Source organism: Pagrus major, chromosome 4, assembly GCF_040436345.1.
Source record: "Pagrus major chromosome 4, Pma_NU_1.0".
Lineage (NCBI taxonomy): Eukaryota > Metazoa > Chordata > Actinopteri > Spariformes > Sparidae > Pagrus > Pagrus major.
The window spans coordinates 17,596,158-17,624,121 of NC_133218.1; the positions used below are offsets into that span (position 1 = coordinate 17,596,158).

The 27,964-nt window shown below is 40.2% G+C and overlaps 1 protein-coding gene across 1 annotated transcript; it reads left to right on the forward strand.

The window, feature by feature from the left end:
* Positions 1–257: 257 nt before the first annotated feature.
* Positions 258–27,964, forward strand: pla2r1 (phospholipase A2 receptor 1). Its single transcript, XM_073464002.1, has 30 exons — positions 258–402; positions 2,221–2,601; positions 2,715–2,888; positions 3,129–3,293; positions 3,528–3,641; positions 4,525–4,674; positions 4,971–5,165; positions 5,261–5,424; positions 6,354–6,464; positions 8,071–8,183; positions 8,283–8,452; positions 8,543–8,751; positions 9,974–10,119; positions 10,923–11,007; positions 11,101–11,236; positions 11,315–11,350; positions 12,471–12,631; positions 14,089–14,153; positions 16,160–16,263; positions 16,347–16,483; positions 19,167–19,284; positions 19,449–19,588; positions 20,234–20,375; positions 21,914–22,149; positions 23,863–24,043; positions 24,146–24,280; positions 25,288–25,410; positions 25,497–25,673; positions 26,771–26,806; positions 26,954–27,964. The coding sequence occupies exons 1-30, from the start codon at positions 258–260 to the stop codon at positions 27,169–27,171; spliced, it is 4,467 nt and encodes a 1,488-aa protein (XP_073320103.1). The 3' UTR covers positions 27,172–27,964.

Below are 27,964 nucleotides of genomic sequence, written 5' to 3' on the forward strand. Positions count from 1 at the left end.
GTCTAAACCGTGTTATTCTGGCTCCTGTGACCCAGTGAAAACAGTCCGGAGCGGCAGGAATGCAGCTTCCAGCCCGGAGAGCAGCAACAGCTCCTCCGTCAGACGTGACGTCGCTGGTCCCCCGCTGAAAAACTTTGACTCGGCCAAAGTTTTTCTGTGAGGAGGAAAAACAACGAGCCCCAGAAAAATACTCCCTCTGTCCAGGAGCCTCGGTATGTGCGGACATTGGCGCTTCAGCACCGCATCCCGCCGTCGAAATGTTCGCGCAGTTGTCTCGGTTCCTCGACTCCGTGGCTGTCGTGGCGACTATTTGCGCGACAGTGTTGTTGGCGAAAAGCTGCATGTGTGTCACGGAGGAGGACGGTGAGGTCCTGGAGAAAAAACAGCTCGTGGAGTTTTACAGTAAGTTGAATCATCGTCCTTTTATGATTATGATGATAATAATAATAACCTCCTGCAAAGTAAATCCACACTATACATACTGTGGTTGTTTTTTTGTCTTCAACATGGTAGCCTAGATAATTATGTAACTGTGCTGAGAGAGCTGAGTTATCATTTCTACATGTTGTCATTGTGATGACTGAAGTGAAACTCTTCCTCAGTTTCCTGGAGAGCCCTGAGCTAAACCTATCTTCAAGTTCCTCATTGGCATCTGGACCACAGTTTGAGCCACTCTGCTGCAGCTTGGCTCACAGTACCAGCAGTGATTTTTTTTTTATTATCTGCTGTAAAGGACATGTCAGAGGCTGAATGAAAGCTCTTCCAATCTGTGCTGCCCATGTTGTTATGTCCCTCAGATTAGCTCATTAATAGAGATAAACATAATAAATTGCAGTCTGAGCACGGGGAAATGCAGATGCTATTTATGGTGCAGCTCAAACTGAAGAGAGAAATCTGGTTAGCATGGGATGATGTTTGCAATAGGGCTGAAATGATCCATCAATGAGTGATAATCAATGACAGTTTTGCAAATCAATTCATTTATTCAATAATGTCAGAACCACCCCAAATTCCCAAATTCCCAAATTCCCCCCAAAACTGTATAATATTGTGCCCCCGCAACATATAAGTGCTTAATAAGCACATTTGAGGGATTATTGCAAAAAATGTGCGTATATTTTTTACTCCCGAATGTCGGTATTGGTAGTGGCGGACAGAAAGGGCACCCAGAACTGCATATTGGTCAGGCTCTAATACTGTGTATATACATTACTGTCTATTTTAGAAGAATATTGGCTGATAAATCGATATCAGAATTGGTTTAGTCCCTAATATCAGTATCGACATCGTCCTCAAAGATTGAACCCTTTTGTGTAATCGCTGGTGTCTCATTTCATGTGAAGTAACAGTTGGCAGTTTATGAATTGATGAGATGACCGACAGAAAATTAGATTTTATCGCTACAGTTGTTCAGTTAAACAAAAACAATGTTCATAACCTCTGGTTTCAGCTGGGGTTTTTTTTTCAGTGATTTTAAATTGAAAACCTTCAGGTTTTGGACTGCTGGTCGGACAAAACAAGCACAAGAATGTCACCTTGTGAGGAAAAAGTGCTTTCTGATATCTTAAACACTAAAACAATAACTTGATTAATCGAACAAATAATCAAAAGATGAATCCAGGATAAAAATAACTCATTGTTGAATTCATACGTATCAACTTTCCCCCCCTCCTGTGCAAACTTTAATCTTGTATGTGTGTATTAATGTGATGGTAAGAATGCCACTATAAATACAGAGGAAGGAAATCTGGACACTGAATATAACCCAACATAAAAGAAGAGTGTTGGTGTTGTAGTACCTCAAGTTCACCTCAGGCTGAATGTGCAACACCAATTCCTTTCTAAAACAATCGTTCCAACTCTGTAATTTCAACAAAGCCAATGTGAACATTCAGTTTAGATCTAGTAACACACATTGTTTTTCCTCTCCAGTATGCAACACTGACATGAAGGAAGAGATAATTCCTCCAGCTGTTTTCATCTCTGCCAGTTGTATACATTCAGTATACATCCTCTGTTTTGTTTGAGTATCCAGTTACATAAGAGCTTTGTTACACAAAAGGTTGCCTCAGGCTATCATCCTCCCCTCGTTACACATTCACATCAATTCCTCCCTCATCTCCCTCACCCCTTTTCTCTTCATATCCCCCCTTCCTCTCCTTTTGTACACTTATCATTCATCTCATCTTCTTCTTTGTTATCTCATTCATGTCTTTCCAGAAAAAGGTCTGTTTATCTTGGAGAGCAAGCCTCTGAAACGCTGCATCACAGTGGATCGCTCTAACCTGGTGCTGGAGGACTGCGAGCGGCCCACGCGCCGCATGCTGTGGAAATGGGTCTCCCGACATCGCCTCTTCAATCTGGGCACCAGCACTTGCCTGGGCCTCAACATGTCGGACACGACGCAGCCTCTCGGCACGTTCGAGTGCGACATGGCCCTCCCCGTGCTGTGGTGGCGCTGCAGCGGAAACATGCTGTACGGGCCGTCCCAGTGGAAGGTGGCTGTGGCCGGACGGCTGGTGGTGGTAAAGAAGAACTCTCATCATGAGTGGATAAGGTACAACACCCCCAGAGAGGGGCCCTGTGCATATCCATATGAAGGTAAATGCCTGTAATAGCCTGCGTGACACTTCTTTGGTGAGATTTGACACATAAAACAAACAGTCTTCTTAGTTACTCTCTTAATGATCATTTTGGGTGTGTGTTATTTGCAGATATCCACACTTTGTTGGGTAATGCACATGGCATGCCCTGCGCTTTGCCCTTTCGATACAACAACAAATGGTACTCCGAGTGCACGACAGAGGGGCGTGAGGACCATCTTCCATGGTGTGCAACCAGCGCTCGCTATGATGAAGCTGAAAGATGGGGCTTCTGTCCGGTGCTCGGTAAAAATGGACACACACACACCAGAGTAAAAGAGGAACTTGAGTAAATACACATCATGGCCTAAAGTATGTGGACACCTCCTGTTTAAACATTGTAATGCCACCATGCACAGTGCAAGATCCATAACTGAATCTCTTCCCAGTTTTGCATGTGAAGAATAAAAAAATAAAGAATTCAAACCCATTGTAATGCAAACTTGTGTTCTTTTTGCAGTAATTTTTTGTTTGTTTTATTCATAGATTTTAGTTGCGAGCGTTTCTGGGAGTCAAACCAGGAGCTGCGGGCATGTTACCAGTTCAACCTGTACACCATCCTCACCTGGAGCCAGGCACAGTCAAGCTGCCTGGCTCAAGGTGGAAGTCTGCTCAGCATCACCAGCCTGGCAGAGCACAGGTACATCAGAGGTAGGCATCTGGTAGGAAACACATACAAGGATCAGAAAGTTGCTGGGTTAGGGTTAGGCCTTCCCCCTTCTCTTTTCAGTTTTTGTTCTAGCGCTCGGTATTTATTTGAATTACCACCTGCTGTTCTGATAATTTTTAAATCACAGTGTGACTGATTAATTGTTTACCAAATGTCTAACTGATAAAACTTTTTGCCAACTCCTAAAACCTTTCTGTGTTTGTATTTTGTGGTAGATCGACTTGCAAGTGTCGGAGCGATGGTGTGGATCGGGCTGAACCACCTGAAGGATGGGCGGGGGTGGCAGTGGTCTGATGGAGCACCTCTGTCACTGGTCAATTTCACCACAGGTGCTGATTATTTTGTCCGGTATACTCCAGGGCCAAATGAGAGGGCGAGGTCTGTTTCATGAGACTTTAACATGAATAGAAGCAAATTCCTTCAATGTGTTGCTCTTTGACAGATTGTAAAATGTGTGCATGACATAGATCAATGTACAAGCGAGAGAAACTACACTACGTGGTGTTGGAAGGCGTTGAGTGTTCAATAAATCTGCTAAATAATTAACTAAGTCCATTAAAATTGTTGCCAACTGCATTTTAATGATGGCTCAGCAGAATGAATGAAACTAAATCTCTTTGTTTTGACCTGAGCTTAAAGGACAACGCAATTGCATACTGTCTTACTTTGTTTATATTTGGCAGACCCTGTCACTTTTCTAGCTTCAAACAGTGTATCTGGGGACCATGTTCCCCTCTGACAACAGCTTGTTTATTCAGTTATGGAACAAATAAATATTTCTAAGTTCGTATTATTACCTCATTAATGTTGTAAATAATACAATTCTGAGCTCCAAAACTACATAGTCATCTTTTAAGTCCTGGTGATTGTTATTTACCTGACAGAGCTTTAAACACAACACAGAGGCTATTTGTAACTTTCCAGGAGGAAAAAACTTTCATTCAGCTCACATTAAGGTTCAAGTTGGGTTTGGACGTACAAAACAGAATCCCATGAGTTCGGGTCGGGCTTGGTTACTACTCTCTTCGACTCTGGTGGATACGAACAGAGAAATGCTTCCCAAATCACACTCTGACATCATTTACCGACATCCTATCTGTTGATTTGCAAAATCATCATTAGTCAGTAGTTGATGTTTGGGGAGAAGAATAGAGAATGTCAACAAAACACAAGAGTTATGACTGACCTTCTCCGTCATTGTGTTCTCATCAGCTCTGCCGGCCCACCCGCTGAAGGATGACAGACAGTGTGGAGTGTACAACTCGGCCTACGAGGGTCACTGGCAGAGTATGTCCTGTGAGTCTGCTCTGCCTTACATCTGTAAGAAGACGCCTAACGACACCCGCAGAGCCGAGCCACTGGGTGAGAGCATGTGCACACACGTTGCAAGAACACCTGACATGCAGTCTCCCTCCATGCATCTTTAGAGGAATCCTAGCCTGTGGCAGGGACAAATAATGAGTCAGTGCAAAATGTATGAGAAGCTTTTTTTTAAGCCTTTTTTGTAGCTCTCAGCCTCCACAGCTGCACTGCACCTGGGGAGTGAACCTTGACCTCCCTGTCTGTTGCGCTGTTGGCGGCTGGACCAAAACAATGTCTGCTGTGAATCTGTGTTATTCTCATCTGTCATGTTCTGATTTCTCCTCCTTTTTTTGCAGAGAGCTGGCAGTATATCCATACAGAGTGTGCTGAAGGCTGGTGGCCTCATAATGGTTTCTGCTACAGGCTGCTGTCAGAAACAGAAGCAGGAAGCTGGGAGGAGTCTTCTCAGGCCTGTGGCTCTCAGGGGGCAAACCTCATCAGCGTCCACTCCCTGTCTGAGGTGGAAATGCTGCTCAACCTCCTGGCTAACTGTGAGGAGCATCGTGCAATACAGAAACACAAAGTTCTCTTTGTAATAGATACTCTAAATACTGATTTGTTTCTGTAAATGCAATGGTGTTTGCAGTTTCTGGGGAGAGTATGGAGGTGTGGATTGGTCTTTGGAAACAGGCATCGTCGCCGACTGTAGAGTGGTCTGACGCATCACCAGTAACTCTCACTCTCTGGCACCAGTATCACCCCCCGAACAACTTGACGGATGCAACACTCTGTGCCAAAGCTGACAGAAAGGTGGGGAACCCTGTGTTGGTGCTTGTTTTATGTAAGAACTCTCTCGAAGCTCAATTATAACAAGTGAGTTAGGGGCGACTGTTGCACAGCAAAGTATCCGTGAACAAGAAACTAAACTCCAAATTGCTCCTGATGAGCAGATAGGCACCTTGCATGGCAGCTGTTGCCATCAGTGTGTGAATTTATGTGTGAAGGGGTGGATGTGACAAGTGTTGTAAAGCCCTTTAAGTGGTCAGTAGACTGGAAAAGAACTATACAAATGAAAGTCCAAAATGCATCACTTCCTGTTTTCCCCAGAGTAATATAGCAATAGCAACAACACAGGACAAAACGTGAGTTTATTTAGTAATTTACTCTGTAATGGAGACATGAAAGCAGACAGAAATGGTGCCAGCCTGACTGGATCGCCAGTTAGCCTTCTGTTTCCTGGGAGATTTCCTTCCTGCTTGCAGACAAAATGGCATGATGAAAGTGAGCTATAGGGGAACCAATCTAAACGCAGATGGTGTCATTTTTCTGTAGACAGTAGTCTATATGCCTGTCAGGATTTCTTCAAATGTCTCATCAGACCAACAGTTTAAAACCCCAAAATATTCAGTTCACTATAATTTAAAAGAAATGCACCATATCACTACTTTGAGTTGCTGGAATCATTAAATGACTAATTATGTGATAGTTATTCAATAATTTAAATTAATCTGTACTTGCTGATTCATTTGCTATCGATCAACTTATAAATTAACTAACAGTGTTTTCTGTGGGAGAGAGGAGCTTCTGTTGATGCAGACTTTGAACTTTTTTAACTTTCAAGATGTTTTACATGCACTAAATTCACTATAAAACACTAAAGGAAAGGAAAAGAGTAAAACAATAGGTCTCCTTCATTTCGTGCTTTCTTTGTGAGACTAAAATGTTAACCTCTTCCACAGGAAGCTAACTGGCTTTTAGCATCATGTGATGAACGACTGCCTGCAGTGTGTAGACGAGAGAGCCAGAATCCTGTTCGTCACAGTGGAACCTGGGATGAGGGTTGTCCTGAGGTAGGAGAGCATGAATGCACAATTACACACACACACACACATCCAGGTCAACATGTACTGAATGGCCCAAGTCTCTTGGAGCAAGACAAGGAAATGTTGTCGTGCAGTGGGACAGTTTTGAACAGTCGCTTTGCACTTACAGACGGCCCATAATGTGGCAAAAATCTGGTTTAAACAAGACTAGGTGGAAACCTAGCATTTAGCTGAAGCGTGTATGGTCAATGTGCTCGTGAGGACATAATTGAGGGCTGTCCACGCCTCAAAAGCCTCTCGATGACATAATTCAGCACTGCTCGACCTATTCATTTTGAAAGAGCAACAGCCAATGGGGAAACTCCAACACTTAACCGACCAATGGGGCAACTTAATCACTTGGTCAGGGACAGGCTTTTGTGATCATAGCGCCAGCCCTGCTTTACTGCGGTCAAGCAGAAATAGCAAAAAGCATTATTTAAACATAATACAAGAGTTTTTAACTGATACCTCTGTATGACCTTCATAAACCATCAGTGCGATGATTGGCTATTTTTGTTGCGGGATCAAGATCTTTGCGGCAGGAGGTGATGATGCTCATACTGTCTTTGTCCACTGGGGCTGCCACAATCAACCAAAAAATAAAAGTTCCTTGTAGCCACTTGAAGCACAGTGAAAAATGGCCTCTCACATAAGCAAATGATTTACAAGAAAATCTGACTTGTTGAGTTAAAATAACCTTTTAATGCTTTGCCCGCACTAAGATTTTTTTTTTTATATATCTGACTAATATGGAAGTGACTTATTTTTAGCTCTGTCAAGCCGATTATGGGCTGTGCACTTTAACAATAGTTCCATACAGATGAGGACGTGCACAGGCAGACCCACATGGCTGCCTCAACTTCTGAGCAAGTTTCCCCTTCAGAAGCACAATGAGCTGATTCACTCCACTGCTGACATATTGTCTGGCCTTCATGTTGCAAGAATATCAGACCCCTGAGTCATCAGGCTACTTTCTACGCTGGAACATGAGGCCGAAACTTGCCCTGCAGGCACAAAATCAGCGGTCTCTGATGATCCCTACCGGGGCTTTTAGCAAGCAAAAGGGACTAGAATAGGGGGGCAAATTGACACCACTTGTCAAAACACCCCCAGCACACAAAGTAACGCCAAGACCTACATAAATTGTACACATACACACGAACACAAAGAATAACCACACTCCAAATTTACACTGGGTGGATATGAAACTTTTAAATAGTGGTGCCAATATGATAGTTTAGATTCTGTTCTGATGCCAAAAAGAAACTTTAGCCTGAGTAATATAAACATCATGTATTTTTTAGCTATGGTGTGCCTCTATTGGTAGTTGGTCTGTCGATCCTTTTGTCTATTGGATGATTACTATGAAATTCTGCACTGAGGATGAAGCCCACTAACTTCATTTATGTCCTTACTTTTCTCACATGTGGCTGACCTCTTTGTTTTTGACTATTTGATAGGTTGCCATGAAATTTGCAAAAAAATATTAACCATATTTGATTATGTTTCTGCCTCGCACAATGTAGAAAAAAGACTTCCAATACAACATAGATGGAGTTTGATTGGTGGTTTGTTGTTGTTGATGTTGCAGGGCTGGAAGCGACATGGCCACTCCTGCTACATGGTCACCAGCCATGAACAGAACTATGGAGACGCACTAATGGGATATTACTGCCAGGCTCCTCTTCTCACTGTGGAAAACAGGTGTTTTATTGAGCAAATGACTTATTGTGTTGACATTCTCTTAATTTCTTTTTGTAGTTCATACAGCATTTGAGTTCCTCTCCTCTCCTCTCCTCTCAGGTTTGAGCAGGCATTCGTCAACAGTTTGCTGAGTGAGAGTGGGGCCAACAGTAGCACGTCCTACTGGATCGGCCTTACGGACATGGAGAATATTGGAGAGTACAGATGGCTCCCTCACAATGGCTCCTCTCTGCCTCTTACCTTCACAAACTGGAACAAACACCAGCCGGGTAGATAGTCGTAATTTTTTTTTACTAGTTATGAATACTGTGATTGTGTTTCAACTGCTTAATCGTCTCCTTTTCTTTTCCTGTCCTTAGTCAGTGCCGGTGGCTGTGTTGCCATGTCAGGTGGCCCTGCTTTGGGTCACTGGGAGGTGAAAGACTGCAAGTCCCACAAGGCCTTGTCATTATGCAAGCAGAGCATTAGCAGTTACCACGATGTCCAGCTGCCAGAGCACCACATTGATGCCTACGCCCCCTGTCCTCCAGGGTGGGAATCACACTCAGGGCTGCTCTACTGTTTTAAGGTTGGTTCATCCTCATCTTTTCTCCGTCCTGACTCTTGTTTCTGATTTTTAATCCAAACATATCTGTTTGTACAAGTGGAAAATTTCACAAGTCACACATGAGACAGAAACACACTAATGACAGTCTATCACACATAGTCAGACAAACTTATTTACATTTTGATTAATTATTTTTCAATTTAATATCAGTTAAACTTCAGTTATTTTATCAATGAATTGATTAATTATAGATCTAAAAAAGGCACTATTTGTTTTGTCCAATCAGCAGTTCAAACCGCAAAGATATTCAATTTACTACCATAGAAGATGAAGAAAATGAAGAAAAAATATTTACATTTAAGCAGTTAGAACCATTTTTTTTTTTTTTGATTAATTTTCTGTTGATCGACTAATCAGTTAAACAACGTATTATTTCAGCTCTATAGACTCGTCTCAGGACAAGCATGTGAAGTGACACTACTACTGTGATCCCTACAAAGAACAGGATCATAGATAATCATTTTGATTGAGAAAATAGTTAAAAGAAAAATTAACATTAATAGGTTCACCAAAAATGCATTTACTGCAGGAATGATTTATAACACAAAAACCCCCGCCTAAAACAGTGACTTCGAGTATTTTAATTTTAAAGTTTTTCTATCATGTTGAGTCAATGTGGATAAATTAAATTACTTTGTCTGATTAAATTACATTAATGCAGATGTAAACATAAATGTACGGATGACCTGAGGAGCAAGTGAGGAAATATTTTTTTCTGTTGACCCATTGTCTTTTCCACCAGTTCTCAAGTCATAAACTCAGGAGAGAAAACCATCTAGATAAGACTTAGAAAATGGATCACCAGATGTGTTTATTAAATTATTACATGTTAAGTAAAGGAGAACGTCTCCATAAACATAGTGTCTTTATTCAAATATTAAACATATAAGTAATGCATTTCAAATGTATTATTTCTCTCGTAGTATATTACACATCTGCTTATTTAATTCATACACAATGACTCAACATGACTGAAGAACATTGCATCAAATGTGACACTTAACATTAAATTTATGTAATAGAATGAATAGAGTGAATAATGCAAAATCTTGGCTTACGAATACTGATACTTTTGAAAAATGAACAAACTATTTCTATACAGAAAAAAATGTATATATGATGCCCCTCTGTCTTGTCAATTCAAACTCCAACTCTCAGCTGACACCAAGTTTTGCTCTTTTAGGTGTTTCACGATGAGAAAGTCCTGATGAAGCGTTCCTGGGTTGAGGCTGACTTCTTCTGCCAGGCCCTCGGGGCTCAGCTGGCCAGTTTCCACCACTATGAGGAGCAGGTGTTTGTTAAGCAGCTCCTCAGTACCATGTTTGAAGGGTTGGTACAGCCCTCTGGGCCTCGTCAGTGCAGGAATGTGATGTGAACTGACAAATGCATCAGTCGGGGAGTTATGTTTTGAGGTTTTATGTGCACAGAGCTGCGAGTACACCATTTAATTTATTGGCTTCTGAAGATAGAATGTGGTTTGGGATTGTTTTATAATTTGTCTAGAGATGATTACTTTTCTACAGGGAGAAACAACTTCTCCAGTGAAAAAAAACAACGCCTTAATAAGTCATCTAACCAAATATAACATTTTTAAAATATCAAGTTTCTGAAATTACATTGTGAAAAATGGGGAATGCACCACAGTGACTAAGTAATTAATCAGGTAAATGCCAGAAAAAGCATGACCCCCTCTAGTCTATTCAAAAGGTTTGATGTTGTTAGCAAAGGCACCAATACATGGTATCTAGGCCAATGACAACAGTCACCTTTTAGTTTTCAGGTTTTAATAGAAGAAAGTCATACGGTCTTTCACCTCTGCTTGACATCTAACCAGACAGGACAGATCAGAAAGGTCATTGTGCTTCACAGGGAGACATGTGAGAATCTGAATCAGTGTTATCGGCCAAGTATGTGTACACATACAAGGCATATGACTGTTTTTTTTTGTTTTTGTTTTTTTGGTCTAAATAAATACTAAAATTCTGTATTTTATAAACAGTTAATTTTACTCAGATAAAACTAAAAAGATGTCTTCCACTATGTATTGGTGAGTTCAAATGTGAAAAGGTTATAAGACTTGCTCAGCTGGATTGTGTTGCAGTGTTTTTTTTGTTCTGCTCCTCTTTTTTTAGAACAGAGGGTCGCTGGTTCTGGGTTGGTTTAAATAAGAGAGACCCCGAACATCTTGGAGCCTGGGAGTGGTCTGATGGTTCCCCTGTGAGTACGCAGAGATGTTCAGAAAGTATTCACATGCCTTTTTGTAGCACAACGTAATAACCAGAGAGTGTATTAATTATGGTTTTGTCTCAGGTGGTGACGTCCTTCATAGAGGATAAGAATGAGGAGGACGACAGGAGGGACTGTGGCGTGTACAGTGACCTGACCAACACTCTCATGCCGCAGCCCTGTGACACCAAACATGAGTGGATCTGCAAGATGTCCCGAGGTAAACAACGTCACACCACAAACATACAGCACATACATCTGTACTGCATTACTTACTGAACTCTGATTCATGTTGCAGGTGATAAACTGAAAAAACCCTACTGGTACACAGAGCGTAAGTAGAAGTTTTATTTACTCCATGGCTTTACAGGCACTGATACTGTAGATATCGTTTATATCTGTACTACTATATGATGTTAAGCAAGCCAGGCAAAATATGGCCTGGCCGGGCAAAACAAGACCATGTCAGTACTGCACTTATTTTGCGACTATTATAATTACTCCTTTAACATGTTTCTGTAACTTTTCTTATCACCTGCTAACTGAAAAACTTTATCATTTGGCAGAAAATTCTGACTGACTGTTGAATCTGCATACGACCCGATAGCAGTAACTTAATATCATATTGTATATTGTATTTATATTTTTCACCACATTGCAGTTCTCTCATCTTAGATTTGTCTAATCTGGTTTAACAGCACCTTGTTGTACATGACCTTGTATGTTGTACAGATTGTAAACACTTGATAAAGTTTGTGAGGACTGCAGTAATGTGATCTGTATACATAGCTTTAATCTTGCTGTTTTGTAACCAGAGGAGAATAAAAAATCTGCTAAAGGACTGCTGGTATGAACCTAATAAGAAATCAGACCTTCTGGGCCAGAGATGTAGACTCAAGTCTTTGCCGCTGGACCAGACTCAATGTTTAGATGATTTGCAATATAGTTTTTCAGAAAATTCCTTCAGACTTGATTTGGAAAGGGAGCAGACTTAAATTGGGTTGTGAACAATAAAAAAGCAGTCAAAGGAAAATACAGAAGCCATACAAAAATTGAGGACAAACTAGAAAACCACGAGGAGCAAATCAGGAACACAGGGAAAACAGAAGGACTGGGGAACAGGGTGACAACAGGACTGAGGTAAGGACAAGAACAGATGAACAAAGAGTGAGGGGAGAACACAGGCTTAAATACAAACTTAACAAACAGGAACTGCTAATGAGGCTGATGTGAGACAGGTGTGGGGGAGGGGGGAATGAGACTGGGGAGGAACACAGAAGGGACACATAACACTGGGAACACAGTGTTATGAGCAGGAAGTAGAAAGTGACAACAAAACACAAGAGGATATAACAACAAAATAAAACCGGAAGTCACAAAAGTAATGTCATGGATATATTTAGAATAGTGTTATTTAAAAATGTGTATTGTATTATAATTGTCCCCCCTCACAGAGAGCGAGCCCTGGGTGTTTTACCGTGGAGCTGAGTACCTGCTGGCCAAGCAGCCCTTTGACTGGGACGCTGTCTCTCTGGCCTGTCAGATGATGGGAGGCTACCTGCTGTCCATTCACTCCAGAGAGGAGCTGCACTTCATCAAGGAGCGCTTGCGGCGGGTCTGTCACTGCCACTGCTTATGTACTATACATATTCTAGGAAATTTAATATTTCCAGCCATTTATAGAGAAAATGCTGAAGATACCCCATTCACAGCTGGTACAGAGTACACAACAGTTAACCAAAAAAACCCAATCAATATTCCAGTGAACACCAGGATACAGTTGACGCTATTTTATTAATAATTACATAACAAACAACAAGAAGCAAACTAAGCATTTTACATCTTGCTTCATATAAAATCAATCAGGTGTATCTTTTAATAAAATAGTGTCAATTGTATCCTGGTGTGCACTGGAATATATATATTTTTTTAGCTGTATATAAAGATTTGTAATAGAAGGCATCTAAATTATAATCCTTTTTAGAATATAGGATATAGCGCTACTGTAATAGCATTCATTTTATCCAGAATATTACTTTTTGCTATTTTATTTACCACTAATAACAGTAAATTTTTTGTGTTCATTCCCATTTAAAACCAAAAATTATTTTAAAAAATGCAAAAACACACAGGAATCATGTTTTTGTTTTACATAGAAGTATTTAAAATTGTACATGATTCATTCTTAAACATGCTCTATGAAAATGATTAATTATTATTTGAATCCTTTTAATAATTGTGTTTAACAAAATAATAGAGCTTATTTAAAAGGAAATCTAACATTTTTTGCTAATTTTGAAACACAGTTTGCTTCACATGAAAACAATATTATCTCTGTCGATGTACAACTTTAACAGTTTTTTTGTGAATTATTTCTTGACCACCTCTTTACTTCTCATGCCATGATTTTAAAAGAAAATGCATGAAAATACTCTCACCATTTAATCGCAGTGACCAAAAAGATGCCAGAATCTTTGGACATAAACACTTCTTTTGTTGTTTTGAGTGGGCAGGAGCACAATTTCACACAGGAGCACACAGCCAAAGTGATGTACCTAATCACAGAGGCTCTTCTCCATTCAATGGTCCACTTATCCCATTCTTCTAACAGTTCACACACACACACACACACACACACACACACACACACACTGAAAAGCAAACACGTGCATGAACAAGTGTGAACACAAATGACACACTCGTTCCTCATACAATCTCAAGTGTTTACAGACACACTTCGACAAGTTAAAATGTACCTCATATGTGACACTTTCATGCTTGAGTGCTCCTACACACAGGAAGCAAGAAAAAGGCTGTTTTTTTGGCGGCGGCCTTTTTGACGACACTAAAGGAGTCTCTTGTGGTGTCGGGGATTGGGAGGGGATAAAGGGAACAAAACATGGCGATGAAAGAGCCGAAGCACGGGCCAAGGAGAGCGCCTGAATGGCAGCTCATGTAAGAGGGGCTCTGAAAAGGCGATCCTCCAGCCAAGTGAGGGCTGGATTGCAAAGGAGGAGGGTAAAAGTGAAGTTCTTTTTTTAAATCTTTGCTCCTTTCACTCTGTCTCCTCAGCTCTCCCTGGGCCCGACCGACTGGTGGATCGGCCTGTCCATTGGGCAGCCTGGAGAGGAGGCCAGGTGTGTGTTTATTGGTGCTGCCACGGATTCTGTATCTTAAAGCAGATGTAGTTGATGAAGATACAATGAGGGGGCAGTTTAATAAAAGCAAACTTCCAGCACTGCTTGGGTACAGATCGCAAATGGCATCAGCCACTTTCAAATTACAGATAAGTTTGAGTGAGACCTACAAGGTTTACGAACGCTGCATGGTTCGCAGTGTTTTGATCAATGAAGAATGTCAAGGATCTCATGTTGCAAATTCAGTGAAATGTGACCCAGGTCTCTAGCTGTAGTTTGGCAATAAAGTAGATTTTTTTCACTGCAGATCATTTAAACAAACTTGAACTGAATTGGCATATTAAGAAACAGAGCCTAGCTTCAAAAGAAAAGAGCTTACAGGGGTTGCCGGATGAAAAAACGCCTAACTCAAGGTTTTTATAAGCTACCAACCTGTCTAAGCAAACAAAAAAATAGAAATAAAGCCTCAGCTGACTGAGATGCTCTTCTGCTTTCCTCCCCAAACAAAACATAATAGAGGCCAGTGTGGCAAGACAGAACGCAGATGTGTCAGTACAAATAGCTTTTATGTAAAAAGAGTTTTACTAATCCTAGCCCAGTCTCAGAGAAGCTAACGGCAGGTGTCTCAGATCCACAGATTACAAATTACAAGTCAAACAAAAGGCAAAAGGAGACGCAGGTGCAAGTCTCCAAAATGTGAGGAGCCAAATGCAGAGACAGTGAGGCAGGCAGGTTGGAAACAAAAAGCAAGCTTTATTTACAAAGCTGGTATCTAAAAAAAAACAAAAAACAAAATGAAGGCAATAAAAGAGAATCCAAGAAAAAAAACAAGAAAAAAAGACAATGAATCATAAAGTGAAGGGGAGACTAGAAAGGGGAACAACAACCTGGAACACTGAGGACACACAACGAACACAGGAGAAACCATGCAGAAAGGAAATGGAAAGTAAAGCATGACACATTAAATACATTTACTAAAATAAAACAGGAAACAAGTAAACCAAAAACCCAAATCATAACACAAATAACATCCATACAGAGGGACACTTATGACAAGAAATTGACTATTTATTGCAAATTGTTATACAGCTAGATTTGGTGGAAAACAGCTCTTAAAGAATCTGAGGGGAGAAAAATGTAGACGTAATCATACTAATTTAAAAGGTACCAAAGAGAAACAAAATTATGAACCTTAGAGCTGAGCAAGACAATGATTAGTGTGTTTCCTTCCACCTTCACTTTTTTTTGTTTAAAATATTGTTTTGAGGCTTTTGTGCCTTTATTTGATAGGACAGCTGAGGTATTGGACAGGGGGTGGGGGGAGAGAGGGAGAGCAGATGACATGCAGCGGGGGGCCACAGGGTGTAATCGAACCCGGGGCCGCTGCAGCGAGGACGTTTTACAATTAGTGCATAAAAATAGAGGGTAAATGACTAAATATGAAAGGTCTCAAAAAGGTTTTTATGCTTGGATGAGGTGGCAAACTTGATGTATATGTAAAAGAAAAACGCAACAAAGAGCAATGACAGCAGACTTAATTAGAGTGTTGTGGTGAAAACATCAAATCTGTGTTGACAGATGAGACTGTAACCATACTTCCATCATGTTTTAATGTTTGACTGGCGCTCTTTTAATTAAATCATCATGTTGCACCTTCTTCTTCTTCCTGTTATTAAACGGCCCCTGACTGAACTGGAGCTTTTCATATCAATGCAGCCCGATCCTGATATTTACAGAACTGTTGTTGATAAAAAACATTATTTTGCCGTTATTCTGGAAATTCTTTTGAGCTAAATTTGGTTGGAAATTGGACTAGTATTAAGGTTTAATCACAGTCAGAGGACAGGTGTTGAGATGAAGACCAAGTCTGGGATTGGTGGTATCTTAATAGCTGAAGGGGATCATCACAGCATCAGTTGCATGCATGTAAACCCACTGACAGGCTCATTAAGACCAGGACATCAGCTAGGGCTGTTCATTAAATGTATTTGTGTGTTTGTTTGCAGGTGGAGCGACAGGACAGAGGTAGAGTTTCAGAACTGGGCAGAGCGGCGTGCCGGAGATGACCTTAGGAAAAACGGTCTGTGCGTCACCATGTCCTCTTCAACAGGTAAACACATTCAGAAAACACGCACTGATGCATATATATTTGCACATGCTAGAACTTGTTGAGGTTTTCTTGATTTGTTGCAGGGAAGTGGTCGACGAGTAAGTGCAGCGATCTCCACGGTTATGTTTGCAAGAGAAAGACGGTGTCTGTGGTGGAGACTCCCAGGGAGCCGCACTACATCGGAGGATGTCCAGAAAAATGGCTGTACTTTGGACACAAGGTTGAGACATACGCTTGTACAAACACACACACACACACACACACTTATATATTATTTATGTTCTAATCGCTTTATTTCAAGAGAGAAGTTGGAGGTTTCTGTCTTCGCCTAGATAACAAAAGGTGTATGCGGAGGAAGCCACACCTGAGGCACTTCTGCACTAACTTTAGCTGTGAGCAGTTGCTTCAAATTGGGAATAAATAATAATCATCTTTTGAGATCTGTGAGCTGAAACATCATGATGGACTTAGAAAAATGACAATGCTTTATTGATGCGAAGGTAATACTAATTAAATTCCACAATTAAGCATTGAGATGCAGTATGTTAACATTTAATAAATGGTTTATAACACATAATAATGTAGTTGTAAGCAGACATAAGCATTTATTAGTGTATTAATCTACAACCATTCCTTAACCACCCTATATCCTTAAATGGAGGCTGGTGTCTACAGAAAACAGACAGTAAGTGGTGATATACTAGTAAAGCACAGTTGTAATTATGTATAATATGTCTTTACTGGAGAAGTAATAATCGTTGACATACACTTAGAATTTATTTATATATGCTTATTACTACATTATATTGTGTTAAAAATGTGTTCAATGCTTCTATAGTCCTAATAAATGCTAAATAGATGCGTTAAAGTAAAAAGGTTGTGTTTTAAACGATTATTCACTTGCACACAAGTTGTCTCAGTTCAACTCGTTCTCCCCCAAAAAATCTGGTATCTGTAATCTGTAAAACGATCCCTTCTCTGAATACCCAGCTGCCTCTGGGGTTCATGCAGGATGTTTGTGTTTACATTCACTGTTCTTGACTGAGTTCTGTTGATAACTTCAGAATAACCCCCTGCTGATGACACTCAAGCTGAGTCAACCTCAATAAAGACATATTTTGAAAAAAGTTAGTCTCCGTCGGGAACATGTAAAATCATCTCAAGTGAAGGAGAAAGGTTCCAACAAAACAACATTTCTGAATACAATGTTAAACCTGGGGTTGGTAAGATTGGATAAATAAGCAAGAGCAAGCAAAATGATTAAAGTATCCAATCCAAAAAAAAATTCCACATCCTCCTTTCAGGCCTCCATTAAAGCCACTCTTCCAAAATACATGAACACGGACTGCCTGACTACATCGACACTGACTGCACAATAGCTGTCCCAATCGTTCCTTAGTCAGAAAAGGCCACCCGGTGCGTCAGTGGCTGTGTGCTTCGTGCTAACATTACTGTGTTAGCAGCAGAACAAATCCGTTGCTCCTGCAGCGGCTCGTTCTTCAGATCATGAACTGCGTACTGAGAGAGCAGTGCGATGTCATCGCTAACTTTTGCCGATCCAACTCCCTCATATCTCATTCGCATGTAAGAAAAACACCTAACATTATTGTGACTCTCCCAGGACATTCTGTCTTCATACGATAGGATGTCGATGTCATACGTACCCTTAATAAACGTTAAGGTCTGGATGAGGGCATAATGACATCTGCTCTATGAGTTTCTATCTCTCATGGTCTTTGCAAAGCTGTAGATATGTATACAGAACAGATGCCCGACAAACCAAAACAAACCAAAGCTGATTGTTTGTGTAAACTTGTAAGATGACCTTCGATCTATCTATGGTAGATTTTCTTTCTATTCCAGCACTTTCAGAGAACAAAGGGAGAAGGTCATGCAGTAACTTCTCCCTTCCTTGTTGTTAAACAGATGACCATGTATGGGAGGGAGGCTTTCTGAGCTGTAGATATAACCTGAAACTGGAGAAGGTTCGGGAGGAATGATTTGGCATTACACTGTGCACACAGATGTGTTGTTATGTTGTTCCTCCTTGATCAAGTTTGTATAAACGACTTCAACTTAAGTCATCGGTGTCTTTGAGTCTTCCTCATCTCTCCTGATTGGTCTAGTGATCTGAAATTCCACAACGATTATGATAATTAACATAAAGATGGAAAATGGCTATTGTTAGCACAATCATTGTTCTGCATATTAAACACAGTGGAAAGCCTTGTAGCAATGTCTGCCCTTTCTCTCCATGAACATAAAATATGGAACAAAGAGTAATTATCCATTTTTTTTCTTTTGGGGGGGCACAGTGAGGGCAGTGAGAGAGATTACATCAACATGAAACTATATTCCCCCTGGCAGAATCAAACTGTGGACTTTGCAGCTCAAGGTTGATGAAAAAATAGCAGCCCTCACTTCTCCACAGCTAAGAAAATAACTTATATGACAGTGGCAGGAATCAACAATGAACAAAACTCTGGCACTCTCAGAGAACAATTCTTATCTTTTATTGTTTGCAAAAAACATGCGCTTCCTGCTGAAACACGTTTATTGCCCACAGTAAAAGCTAAGATTTGTTCTCTGAAAGTGCTGGAGCTGTAACCTTTCTAACCTTGTGCATCTTAATTTCTTGGGATATAACAGTGTAATGTGTATAACGTGTAACGTTACCTAAGAAGGAGAGCTCAGGCGATGCATAAAATCAGCTGCCAAACTTTAGCTGTTTTCTAGTTTCAACAGGAACTTGTAATTATGGCAGATGTTAGATGACTACATGCTTGGGATTTGAAACCTGAACTCGCCAAACAAGAATCCAGGTGGTGATGGGGGAATAATAATTAGTATTTCACAGTGTGATGTTCATGTTTTGTGCGGGACTTGTGTGTGTGTGTTGGCAGTGTCTCCTGCTCCACCTTCCTGGCAGTCCAAAGGAGGGAAAGAGTTGGAAAGATGCCCAGTCCATCTGCTCGTCCTTTAAAGGCACACTGGTCGCTATAGAAGATGAGATTGAACAAGGTAGAGGAAAAGTGAACTATACAATACTAAAATAAATTTTATATTCAAACATCATCAGACAAGCTCCTCTCCAGCTCTGTTTGTAAGCATGTCAGAGAAGAATACTGCTCATTGTTTACATTTTTGTTCTTTTACTTTCTTGTTGACGTACCGTCCATCTGCAGCATACATCACCATGTTGCTCCAGGGAAGCTCTGTAGGTGTGTGGATTGGTCTGCATGATGAGGACACCATGAAATGGATCAATGGGAAACAAGTCAGCTACACCAACTGGTCTCCAATTGAACCAAAGAGCTATCTCACTGTAAGCTACTGTGAATTCTTCGGTTTTGCCTACACTGCTGTTAGAAACATAACAATTTGTTGTCTATTTTTATTATATTTGTGTCTGTGTGAATATGTGTCCCTCACAGATCCACAGGTGAGTTGTCTAATCTCATCCAAAAGTAGAAAATTACCTTACCAATGTGTGTATGGACATGTGATATATGTATACTTTTCAAGACAAGTATACTCACCATTGCTCCCGATCACTTTTCAATAGCGTAACACGATCATGGATATTTATGAAAACGGTTTTAAAACAAAAACAATCCCCATCAATACAGTTATTTCACTATCGTTTCAGAAATAATCTCTGTCCATACTAACACACCATTCCACATTTTTTTGAAACTCTCTGCTGTGACTTCGCTCTAAGTGCTCTAAGTGACCTGACATTTTCGATACAGAAAGCAAATGGAGCATTTACTTCTGATACCCTGGATGCCCAACAAAAACAATAATGCTAAAAAATGAACTGGTAGTAAAAACAAAACATAAATCACATTAAAATTGTTGACCAGTTGCTGGTAATGATATAAGGCAAACAACCATTTGTAAATTGTAACCATCACTTCACCTGTGCAAACATTAGTTGAAGTGTAACGTCAATCGTATGAATCCCCAGGAGGACGAGTGGCTCAGTGGATTTGCTGATGAGCCATTGTGTACTGTTCTGTCCAACAACCACAACTTCCACCTGACAGGGAAGTGGTACGATGAGAAGTGCAGCGAGAGTGGGTATGGCTTTGTCTGTCAAAAACCTCAAGGTAAGATCCCCTCATTTTCTTTATCTTTACTACTTTCTTTGGTTTCATCCCTTCACTGCCAACCTTTCATTGCCCCACTGAGTGTTTTTCAGCATGTCTGTCTTTCAATTTTTCTGTCAGACCGCTCTAACTCTCTCATGCTGAATGGTCTCTCATACACTTGTCTTATAACCTATTCTCTCTGCAAGTCAAAAAAGCCTTTGTCATGAAGTGGAATCTTGAGTTCTGGCAGGTGTTTCAAGTCACATACTGTAGTGTGGTGGGACCACAGTGTAGTAACAGGCAAACAAAGCAAACTTCGGTTGAGTTGCATACAACATTGTGACTCCAGATTTTATTGACCCAGTGTATACTGTAGATCAGGCCTATTCAACTTCTTTTGTAGAACGGCCCGATCTGAAAAAAGGTGAAGTGCTAAGGGGACAGACTTTTACAGTCCCTATATCTGCCCTTTAAAGCTTCTAGTTAAATATGTTAAAGCAATGCACTTTCTTAGTTTTCAAAATTGACAAAGAAAAAGTACAGAAAAAAAAAACAATGCACCTTTTTAATCTCAGACGTAATGATGTCAGCTTGATTTTTGTATATATTTCCTCTGTTAAACAGCCTGGGTTCAATCGTTTTTATAAAAAAAGAGTATTTTTTGCTTAGCAACAGACATAACTAATGAATAGTTAATAGGCTAATTAGCCTACTAACAAAATGATTGAAGGACTAGAATGAGGTTGTAAGAGGGCCACATTTGGCCCCCCGGCCTCCAGTTAAATAGCTCTGCTGTAGATACACATGCAGGTAACCGTGATTAGAGCCCGAGGCTTTGATTACATCATTTGAAGGATCACTGCAAAAAATGTATCTAACGGTATATTTGCCTATGTATAGATATTGGAATTTTTGGCATCGGCCCAAAAAATTACGTACCGGTTAGGCTCTTGCCATAATGGCTATTCCAGGTGGCTAATTTCTGTGTTCAATTTCAGTCAGATGCGAGACAAGCGTTTAAAATCATTCATATAAAAATCTGTTGGAGACTACAAAGTTGAAATATTTTTTCCTTTAATGAAATAAACCAGGCACCTCCTTTCATGTGCCATTATTTGATTAAAAATAGTATAGTAATTGATACCTTTGATTGTTACTTTTAAATGAACAGTTTGTCATTTTGTGAAATTAGTTTATTCCTCATCTTCCTTGTCAAGATTTAGATGAGAAGATTGACACCCCTCTATTATTTGAAGCTACAGCCAGAATACAGTTAGCTCAGATATTATGTGCATAACTAATTTTTGGGAGTCCCAGAATCAATAACAACAAGACTCAAGGAAGTCACAACTCAGATAGGAAAGCAGTAACAATTTTCTAACATTCAGAGTCGACAAGAAAGAAAACAAGCCCAAAATGTGGAACTATTCCTTTAATTGATGCAATTGATCAAACATCCATTAATATGAACACCTTGAAGTAATCATTCTGACCAAGTCTACCAGTGTCATACCTACTTCACACACTCTTCTCTGTTCCCTTATTTCTTGTTTCAGATACATCCAAACCCCCCACCCACTCCAATCACCACCCCCTCCCTGACAACATTGAATACAGGAGCCGCAGCTACAAGGTTGTGTCTGGCAACATGAGCTGGTACGACGCGATGCATATGTGCATAGAGAATGATTCTGACCTAGTGAGCGTTACAGATGCCTACCACCAGGCTTTCCTTACTGTCCTTGTCAATAGATTGGCAGTCCCCCACTGGATTGGACTGTATAGTCAAGACGTATGTATCCTCTCATGCAATATGTACTATATACATCTGCTGTGTCTACTGCTATATGTTTGTGTTGTAGAGGTGGCATTGTGTTTGTTTGTTTGCTTTCCTACAGTTTATGTTTGAAGAAATAGCATTTTGGGAGACGCGCTTATTAACTTTTTTACCAAGAGTGAGTTGAGAAGATTACAGCTAGCCTGGCTTTGTCCAAAATGTTTCTCTCTATTTTTTTTTTTTTTTGTCTTTTTTTCTCACTAAAAGCATGTCAGCATGTCATCAGCAGCCTAAATCCTTGCAGTGTGGTAGTTTGCTGCACCATGATGCACCACCTGACAAGACTGAGGGAACATTTTGAAGATTAAAAATGTTTAGCTTTAAGTTCGAGCTATAACAGTAACATATGTGAATTAACAAGGAAACTATTATAAAAAAAAAAAAAAAAAAGGTCCTAAAATATTCACTGGACACCTCATGTGTTTTGTTTGTTTCACATAGATGCCCTGCACTGATGGCTAGTTACAGTTGTCTCACATGCCTCATGGGTTTTTCTCCTGGCCTTTTGCCCATGTGGAGGTACTCTATCCACAGGCGTGTGCTTTCCCAGCAGACAGTCAGCGACTTAACATTCGGATCCAACGATCACTGAGTCCCTGTGGAATGTCTTAGTCATGGAGGGAAATGAACACAGGGAGTGAATGAACTGATTCTCGCTCTGCCACTCTTGCCTGATCTTGTTCGATTTCTGTCTCGTGAACCACCCAAAGTAACCGTCATTCAATACTAACAAATACCTTTAGTGTTTTTGACATAGTTTGGTTACTATTATGTCTGCTTCATTCATGCTGCTTGATCATTATAATATCGTGGAACACTGAGTGTGCGTCACCTCCGTTGAATCAGTAACTGGAATCTCCCGCAACTAAAGCATGGGGCACATTGTTTTGTTGTTAAAAGGCTAAAAATAGTATTTTAATTTGAGCTTTAGATTTTGTAATGCTTCTAACTTGCAACCAAATCTAGGATATTTCAGTAAAAGTGATCATGAACCAATATTTTGAGTGAGTTGGCTGTATACACTACAGTAAAAACAATCAAATAGATTGTCCACACATTGCTGACAACAGTGGTGGAATGTAACTGAGTACATTTACTTAAGCACTGTACTTAAGTACAACTTTGAGATACTTGTACTCTACTTGAGTATTACCATTTTCTGCTACGTTATACTTCCACTCCGCTACATTTTGGAGGCAAATGTTATGCTTTTACTCAATACATTTATATGATAACTGTAGTTACTAGTTACTTTGCAGATTACCAGCTGCATCAGGGCCAAAGTAGCACATTTTAAGTTAATTTAGTTCATCAGCAATCAGATAAAAAACAACAACTGATAAACAGAAAAATGTTGAATATCGGCTCTAATAACCAGCCAGGTCAATAATGACTCGCCCCCTAGTGTACATTATATATTAAGTACAAGAATTTGATATTACTGTATACGATAATGTTAGTGTACGTACAAAATATGCAATAAAGAAAATAATGTCAGAGGTCAATGTAAACGGCAACACAGATATCCGTCTTTCAAGTATTACCCCAAGTTCTTGTTAATCAAACTGCTGTCTACACAGATTGACCTCCACTCCTGCTTTCTCAATAAGTGTCGGGTGTTATAGGTGACCACAACTTCTTGACTGACATGTTGGTATTTCTTGACAGAGTGGCATCAATTATCAGTGGTCAGATGGCAGTGACACGGTGTACACACACTGGGACCCAGCCGATGACGATGAAGACATCGTGTCAGGAGAATGCGTGTACATGGATGTGAACGGAGGCTGGCGGAGAGCCGACTGTGAAACTCCGCTACCAGGAGCCCTCTGTCATGTTCCCCCAGCAAGTCAGTGCTACTTCAGTGAAATACTCGACACAGCCTCTCTTCAGCTGTTTCTGTTACTGATAATGCTTGACATTACACACCATTTTCTGCTCTCTCTCACAGGCAGTAAACCATTTATCTCATACGAGGTGGCGTGTCCCTCCACGTGGGTCAAATTTGGACAAGGCTGTTACAACTTTGAGCCTGTAGTGCAGAAACTTACATTTGAAGAGGCAAGAGAGCACTGCAGGCAGAAAGGTAGGGATTCATCAGATGTGATTTTTGCTATTAATTATCTGACTAATTTCTGTGTTGCATTTGTCTACATGTAGATTATCATGATTGAAAATTAGAAATATAAAGGAAAGGATTGGCCTCTTTATGTGCAGGATGGGTGACATGCTCCCCCTACAGGTCAAATGGTGGAGCTGCTCTGAAAAATTGAAAACTGTGATTAAGTTCCTGATTAAAAATGTTACTCAGGACAAAGATAAAAACAGTAAAATCCTGCTTGATCTGAAAAAAATCTACATTTGTTTTCAAAGGAAACATTTTACATTTTGGGAAATATGCTTTTACATGTTCTTGCCATGAGTTAGATGAAGGGATGAGTACTACTCTCATGTCTGTACAGCAAATATGAAGCCACAGCCAGCGGGGAAACAGCTGTCCTGGCTTTTCTCCAAGTAGCAAAAAATAAAAAATAAATAAAAAAATCTCATAATGCAAATCCTGTTTTTGTGGGTAAATGTGTTCTTTAAATGTATGGGATTCCATTATTTTTCATAATCTGAGAGCGGTGGGCAGAGTGATACTTTGCGCAGGAAGTCTTGGGATCCTAGAACCACTTTGCATCTTAACAATACAATACAATACAATTAAATAAAATACAACATAATAGATGTTTGTTTTTGGCCCATGGCCCACCATTAATTTACCGTTTTGGCCCTCCAAGGAAAAAGTTTGGGCATCCCTAGATGTAACAAAATCCATCCACCACAACCTCTAAAGCTCACTAATTAACACAATATTTATTTTTAGTTTTAATCTGTACAAAAAATGGAATGTAAAGTATTGTTGTAGTTTGAAAAGACAGTTTCCAGTCCCTCTGCTAAACTAAGCTCACATCTCTTGGCTGTAGCTTCATATTCACTGTGAAAATGTGGATGGAATCAAAACTCAAGAAAGTTAATGCAACGTTTTGCCCCAAATGTCAAACTATTCCTTGGTGATGGTGAATTTCTTTTGTTCTTGTCACTTTCTAGTAAACACCTCAGATGTCCTGACCATTGAGAGTGAGAAAGAGAACCGTTTTGTTCTGGAGCAGCTGTGGTCGTCGGGCTTCCTTCACCATACCGTGTGGCTGGGGATGTACTTCAACATCGACAGTAAGAATCTATCACTCTCCCGTACCCCTCAGATGATCGCGATCCCTTTAAAAACCTTTTCATTAAATAGAAGTCTCTGTTTTTAGCTGATTCTCTGTCCTGGGTGGATGGTTCACCTATGGATTACACCAACTGGCCCAGCAAAGCTCCAGACTCCAAGCTGCTGACTGCAGACGCCTGTGTTACTACCAGGGTGGTTGACGGCGTGTGGCACGTGTCACAGTGCACCGAGCGGCTCGGCTTCGTCTGCAAAACCATCTCAAGTAAGTTGAATTTGGGGCTGAAGCTTCTCAAAGCAGAGTGGATACCCTGCATTGAACTCATACAACCTATTGGAAAATGTGTTGGCCTTCTCTCGCTGTGAGTCCCCAAAATCTCTACCTTTCTACTCAAGTAATAACACCACAGGGATGAAATTAAATAAAAAAGAGAAAATTAATTAACAAATTGAAGAATTAAGATTGGTGTGGATAAAAATCTGTGGAGTAAGAGCCACAGAAACAAAGGCTCTATTTACTTCAGTTTGCACAGGTTTTTCCTTACATACTAATGCTGAATCTACATGGACTCAGGTAGACGGTAGATGACAAACCAGACATAATTTCACTGGACGAGAGCAGGATGGTACAATTAGCGTAGGCTGGCAGAGTACTTTTCAGGAGCATTTCAGCATTTTCCAGCTCATTGTTTGTCAGAGTACTGTCGGAGTACGCTTCCTACACCGCCCCAAACAAGATACAATTAGCAACTGGCTGGTGAACATAGTGGAGCATTAAGCAGATAAAGACTAGACTTACAGTCCGTAAGTGTTCAGAAATACACCTGCAAAATAAAGTTGCTCTGTATACGATGGATGTGTGAATTAACCGTTTGCAGGCTGGTCATAAAACCTTAAAAGTTTATGCTAAATCAGTGTTTACAGCGTGTATCTGCCGACACAATGAGCACATAAAAAAGGAAGTCGCATGTTTGAAAATCATGATTCTGACAATCCTAAATTCTCCAAAACAGGCCGGCAAGATACTTAAATAACACCTCTACTGTATGCAGAAAAATGTGTGGTTATTTATTCAGGATAGATGTGTTTTCTGAAAAGTTATTGTTCATTACTGTTATAATGTTTAGTAAAACTAAGATCCACTGTAGGCTATGTATGCCGAAGTTATGCCGAGTTACACACAGATACAAGATAGACAAAATTGATGGAAAGGCTAATTAAGATAATAAGGTAAACATAAGGCTTTCATACAGATTGGAATTTGGAATAAAAACACATTTCATAGTGATGACCTTGGTCTACTAACGAAGATAATACACGCTGAAGGTTAAGTTGAACTTTACCGTATGTGTTCTTTTGCAGATGTTGTGAGTGAGGTGGAGGTGGAACCGCTAAATGGTAACGATTTACACTTCAGATTATTATATGTGTCCTGTGCCATGAGCTCATGCACATGGTTTCACATGTGAAGCTGTGTTTATCTAGAAGCTCAGTGAGGATACAGTGTATGATTAAACATAAAGGTTATCATGTTGTGTCTTCCAGGTTTACATCATGGTGTCATCCCAGCTGCAGTGCTGGTGGCTGTACTCATCTTTGCCCTGCTGGTAGGAGCGATGTGGTTTGTGTATAAGAGGAACGCCTCACGTTTTCAGGGGCTTCCCACTCTTGCCAGCGCTTATTACAGACAAACCAGCTCACAGGCTACGGAGTCGGATGGAAATGTGCTGATCACAGACCTGGAGGCTCACTCAGGAGAATAGCACTCAATGCCTGCTTTTCCCTTTTTTTAATGTCTCATGTTCTCTGTCTGTCTCTCACCATTTCACCATCAGGTATAAATGCCACATGACACTGTAAAGCTGTGACGCTGACTCCTCAGGACAGTGGTGAGATGATGAAAGCAAGCTTGTCGTTCGTTCATTTGAGAATGTGCTTGAAGGATCCCTGTTGCTCTCTGCGGTTATCATTTATTCCAATCATGTCAAGGAGACAAATGTTTGTAAAGATGTTTCTTGTGTTGACACTGAAGAGCCCACATTTGAATCTCTAGACTAACCAAGTGTACATACATGAGAATGTTGAGAAGGAAACTTGTTAAAAGAGGTACTGGACACTTGATGTGTCACTGTCAAACAATATTTAGTGGAGGAAACAATATTTTGAGGAAAAATCTTGGTCTGCTTGTCAGTGTCAAAAGTAAGTTTCACTATCATTAAATAAAAAGATGCAGATCGAAGACAAAATAGAAATTACAGTGATATTTTTTATATAATTTTGTATATTTCAAGAATTCAGGAGCTGTTGGAGCTGCACATGTGGTACAGCAATTTTGTCAGTATTACTTTTGTATTTTTATTTTTTTAAGCGTACATGCTGTATATTGATACCAGAGGTTTTTTGTATGTTTGAAACTAATAGAAAATGGCCTATAACTGATGACTGGATTTGTCCTCTTGTTCACTTTTGTCTGCTGATGCATAGCAAGTTATTAGATGTATTTTTGCACAATTTTCTTTGTGTTTTAATAAATTGAAGTTAGGCCTAACAATTCCA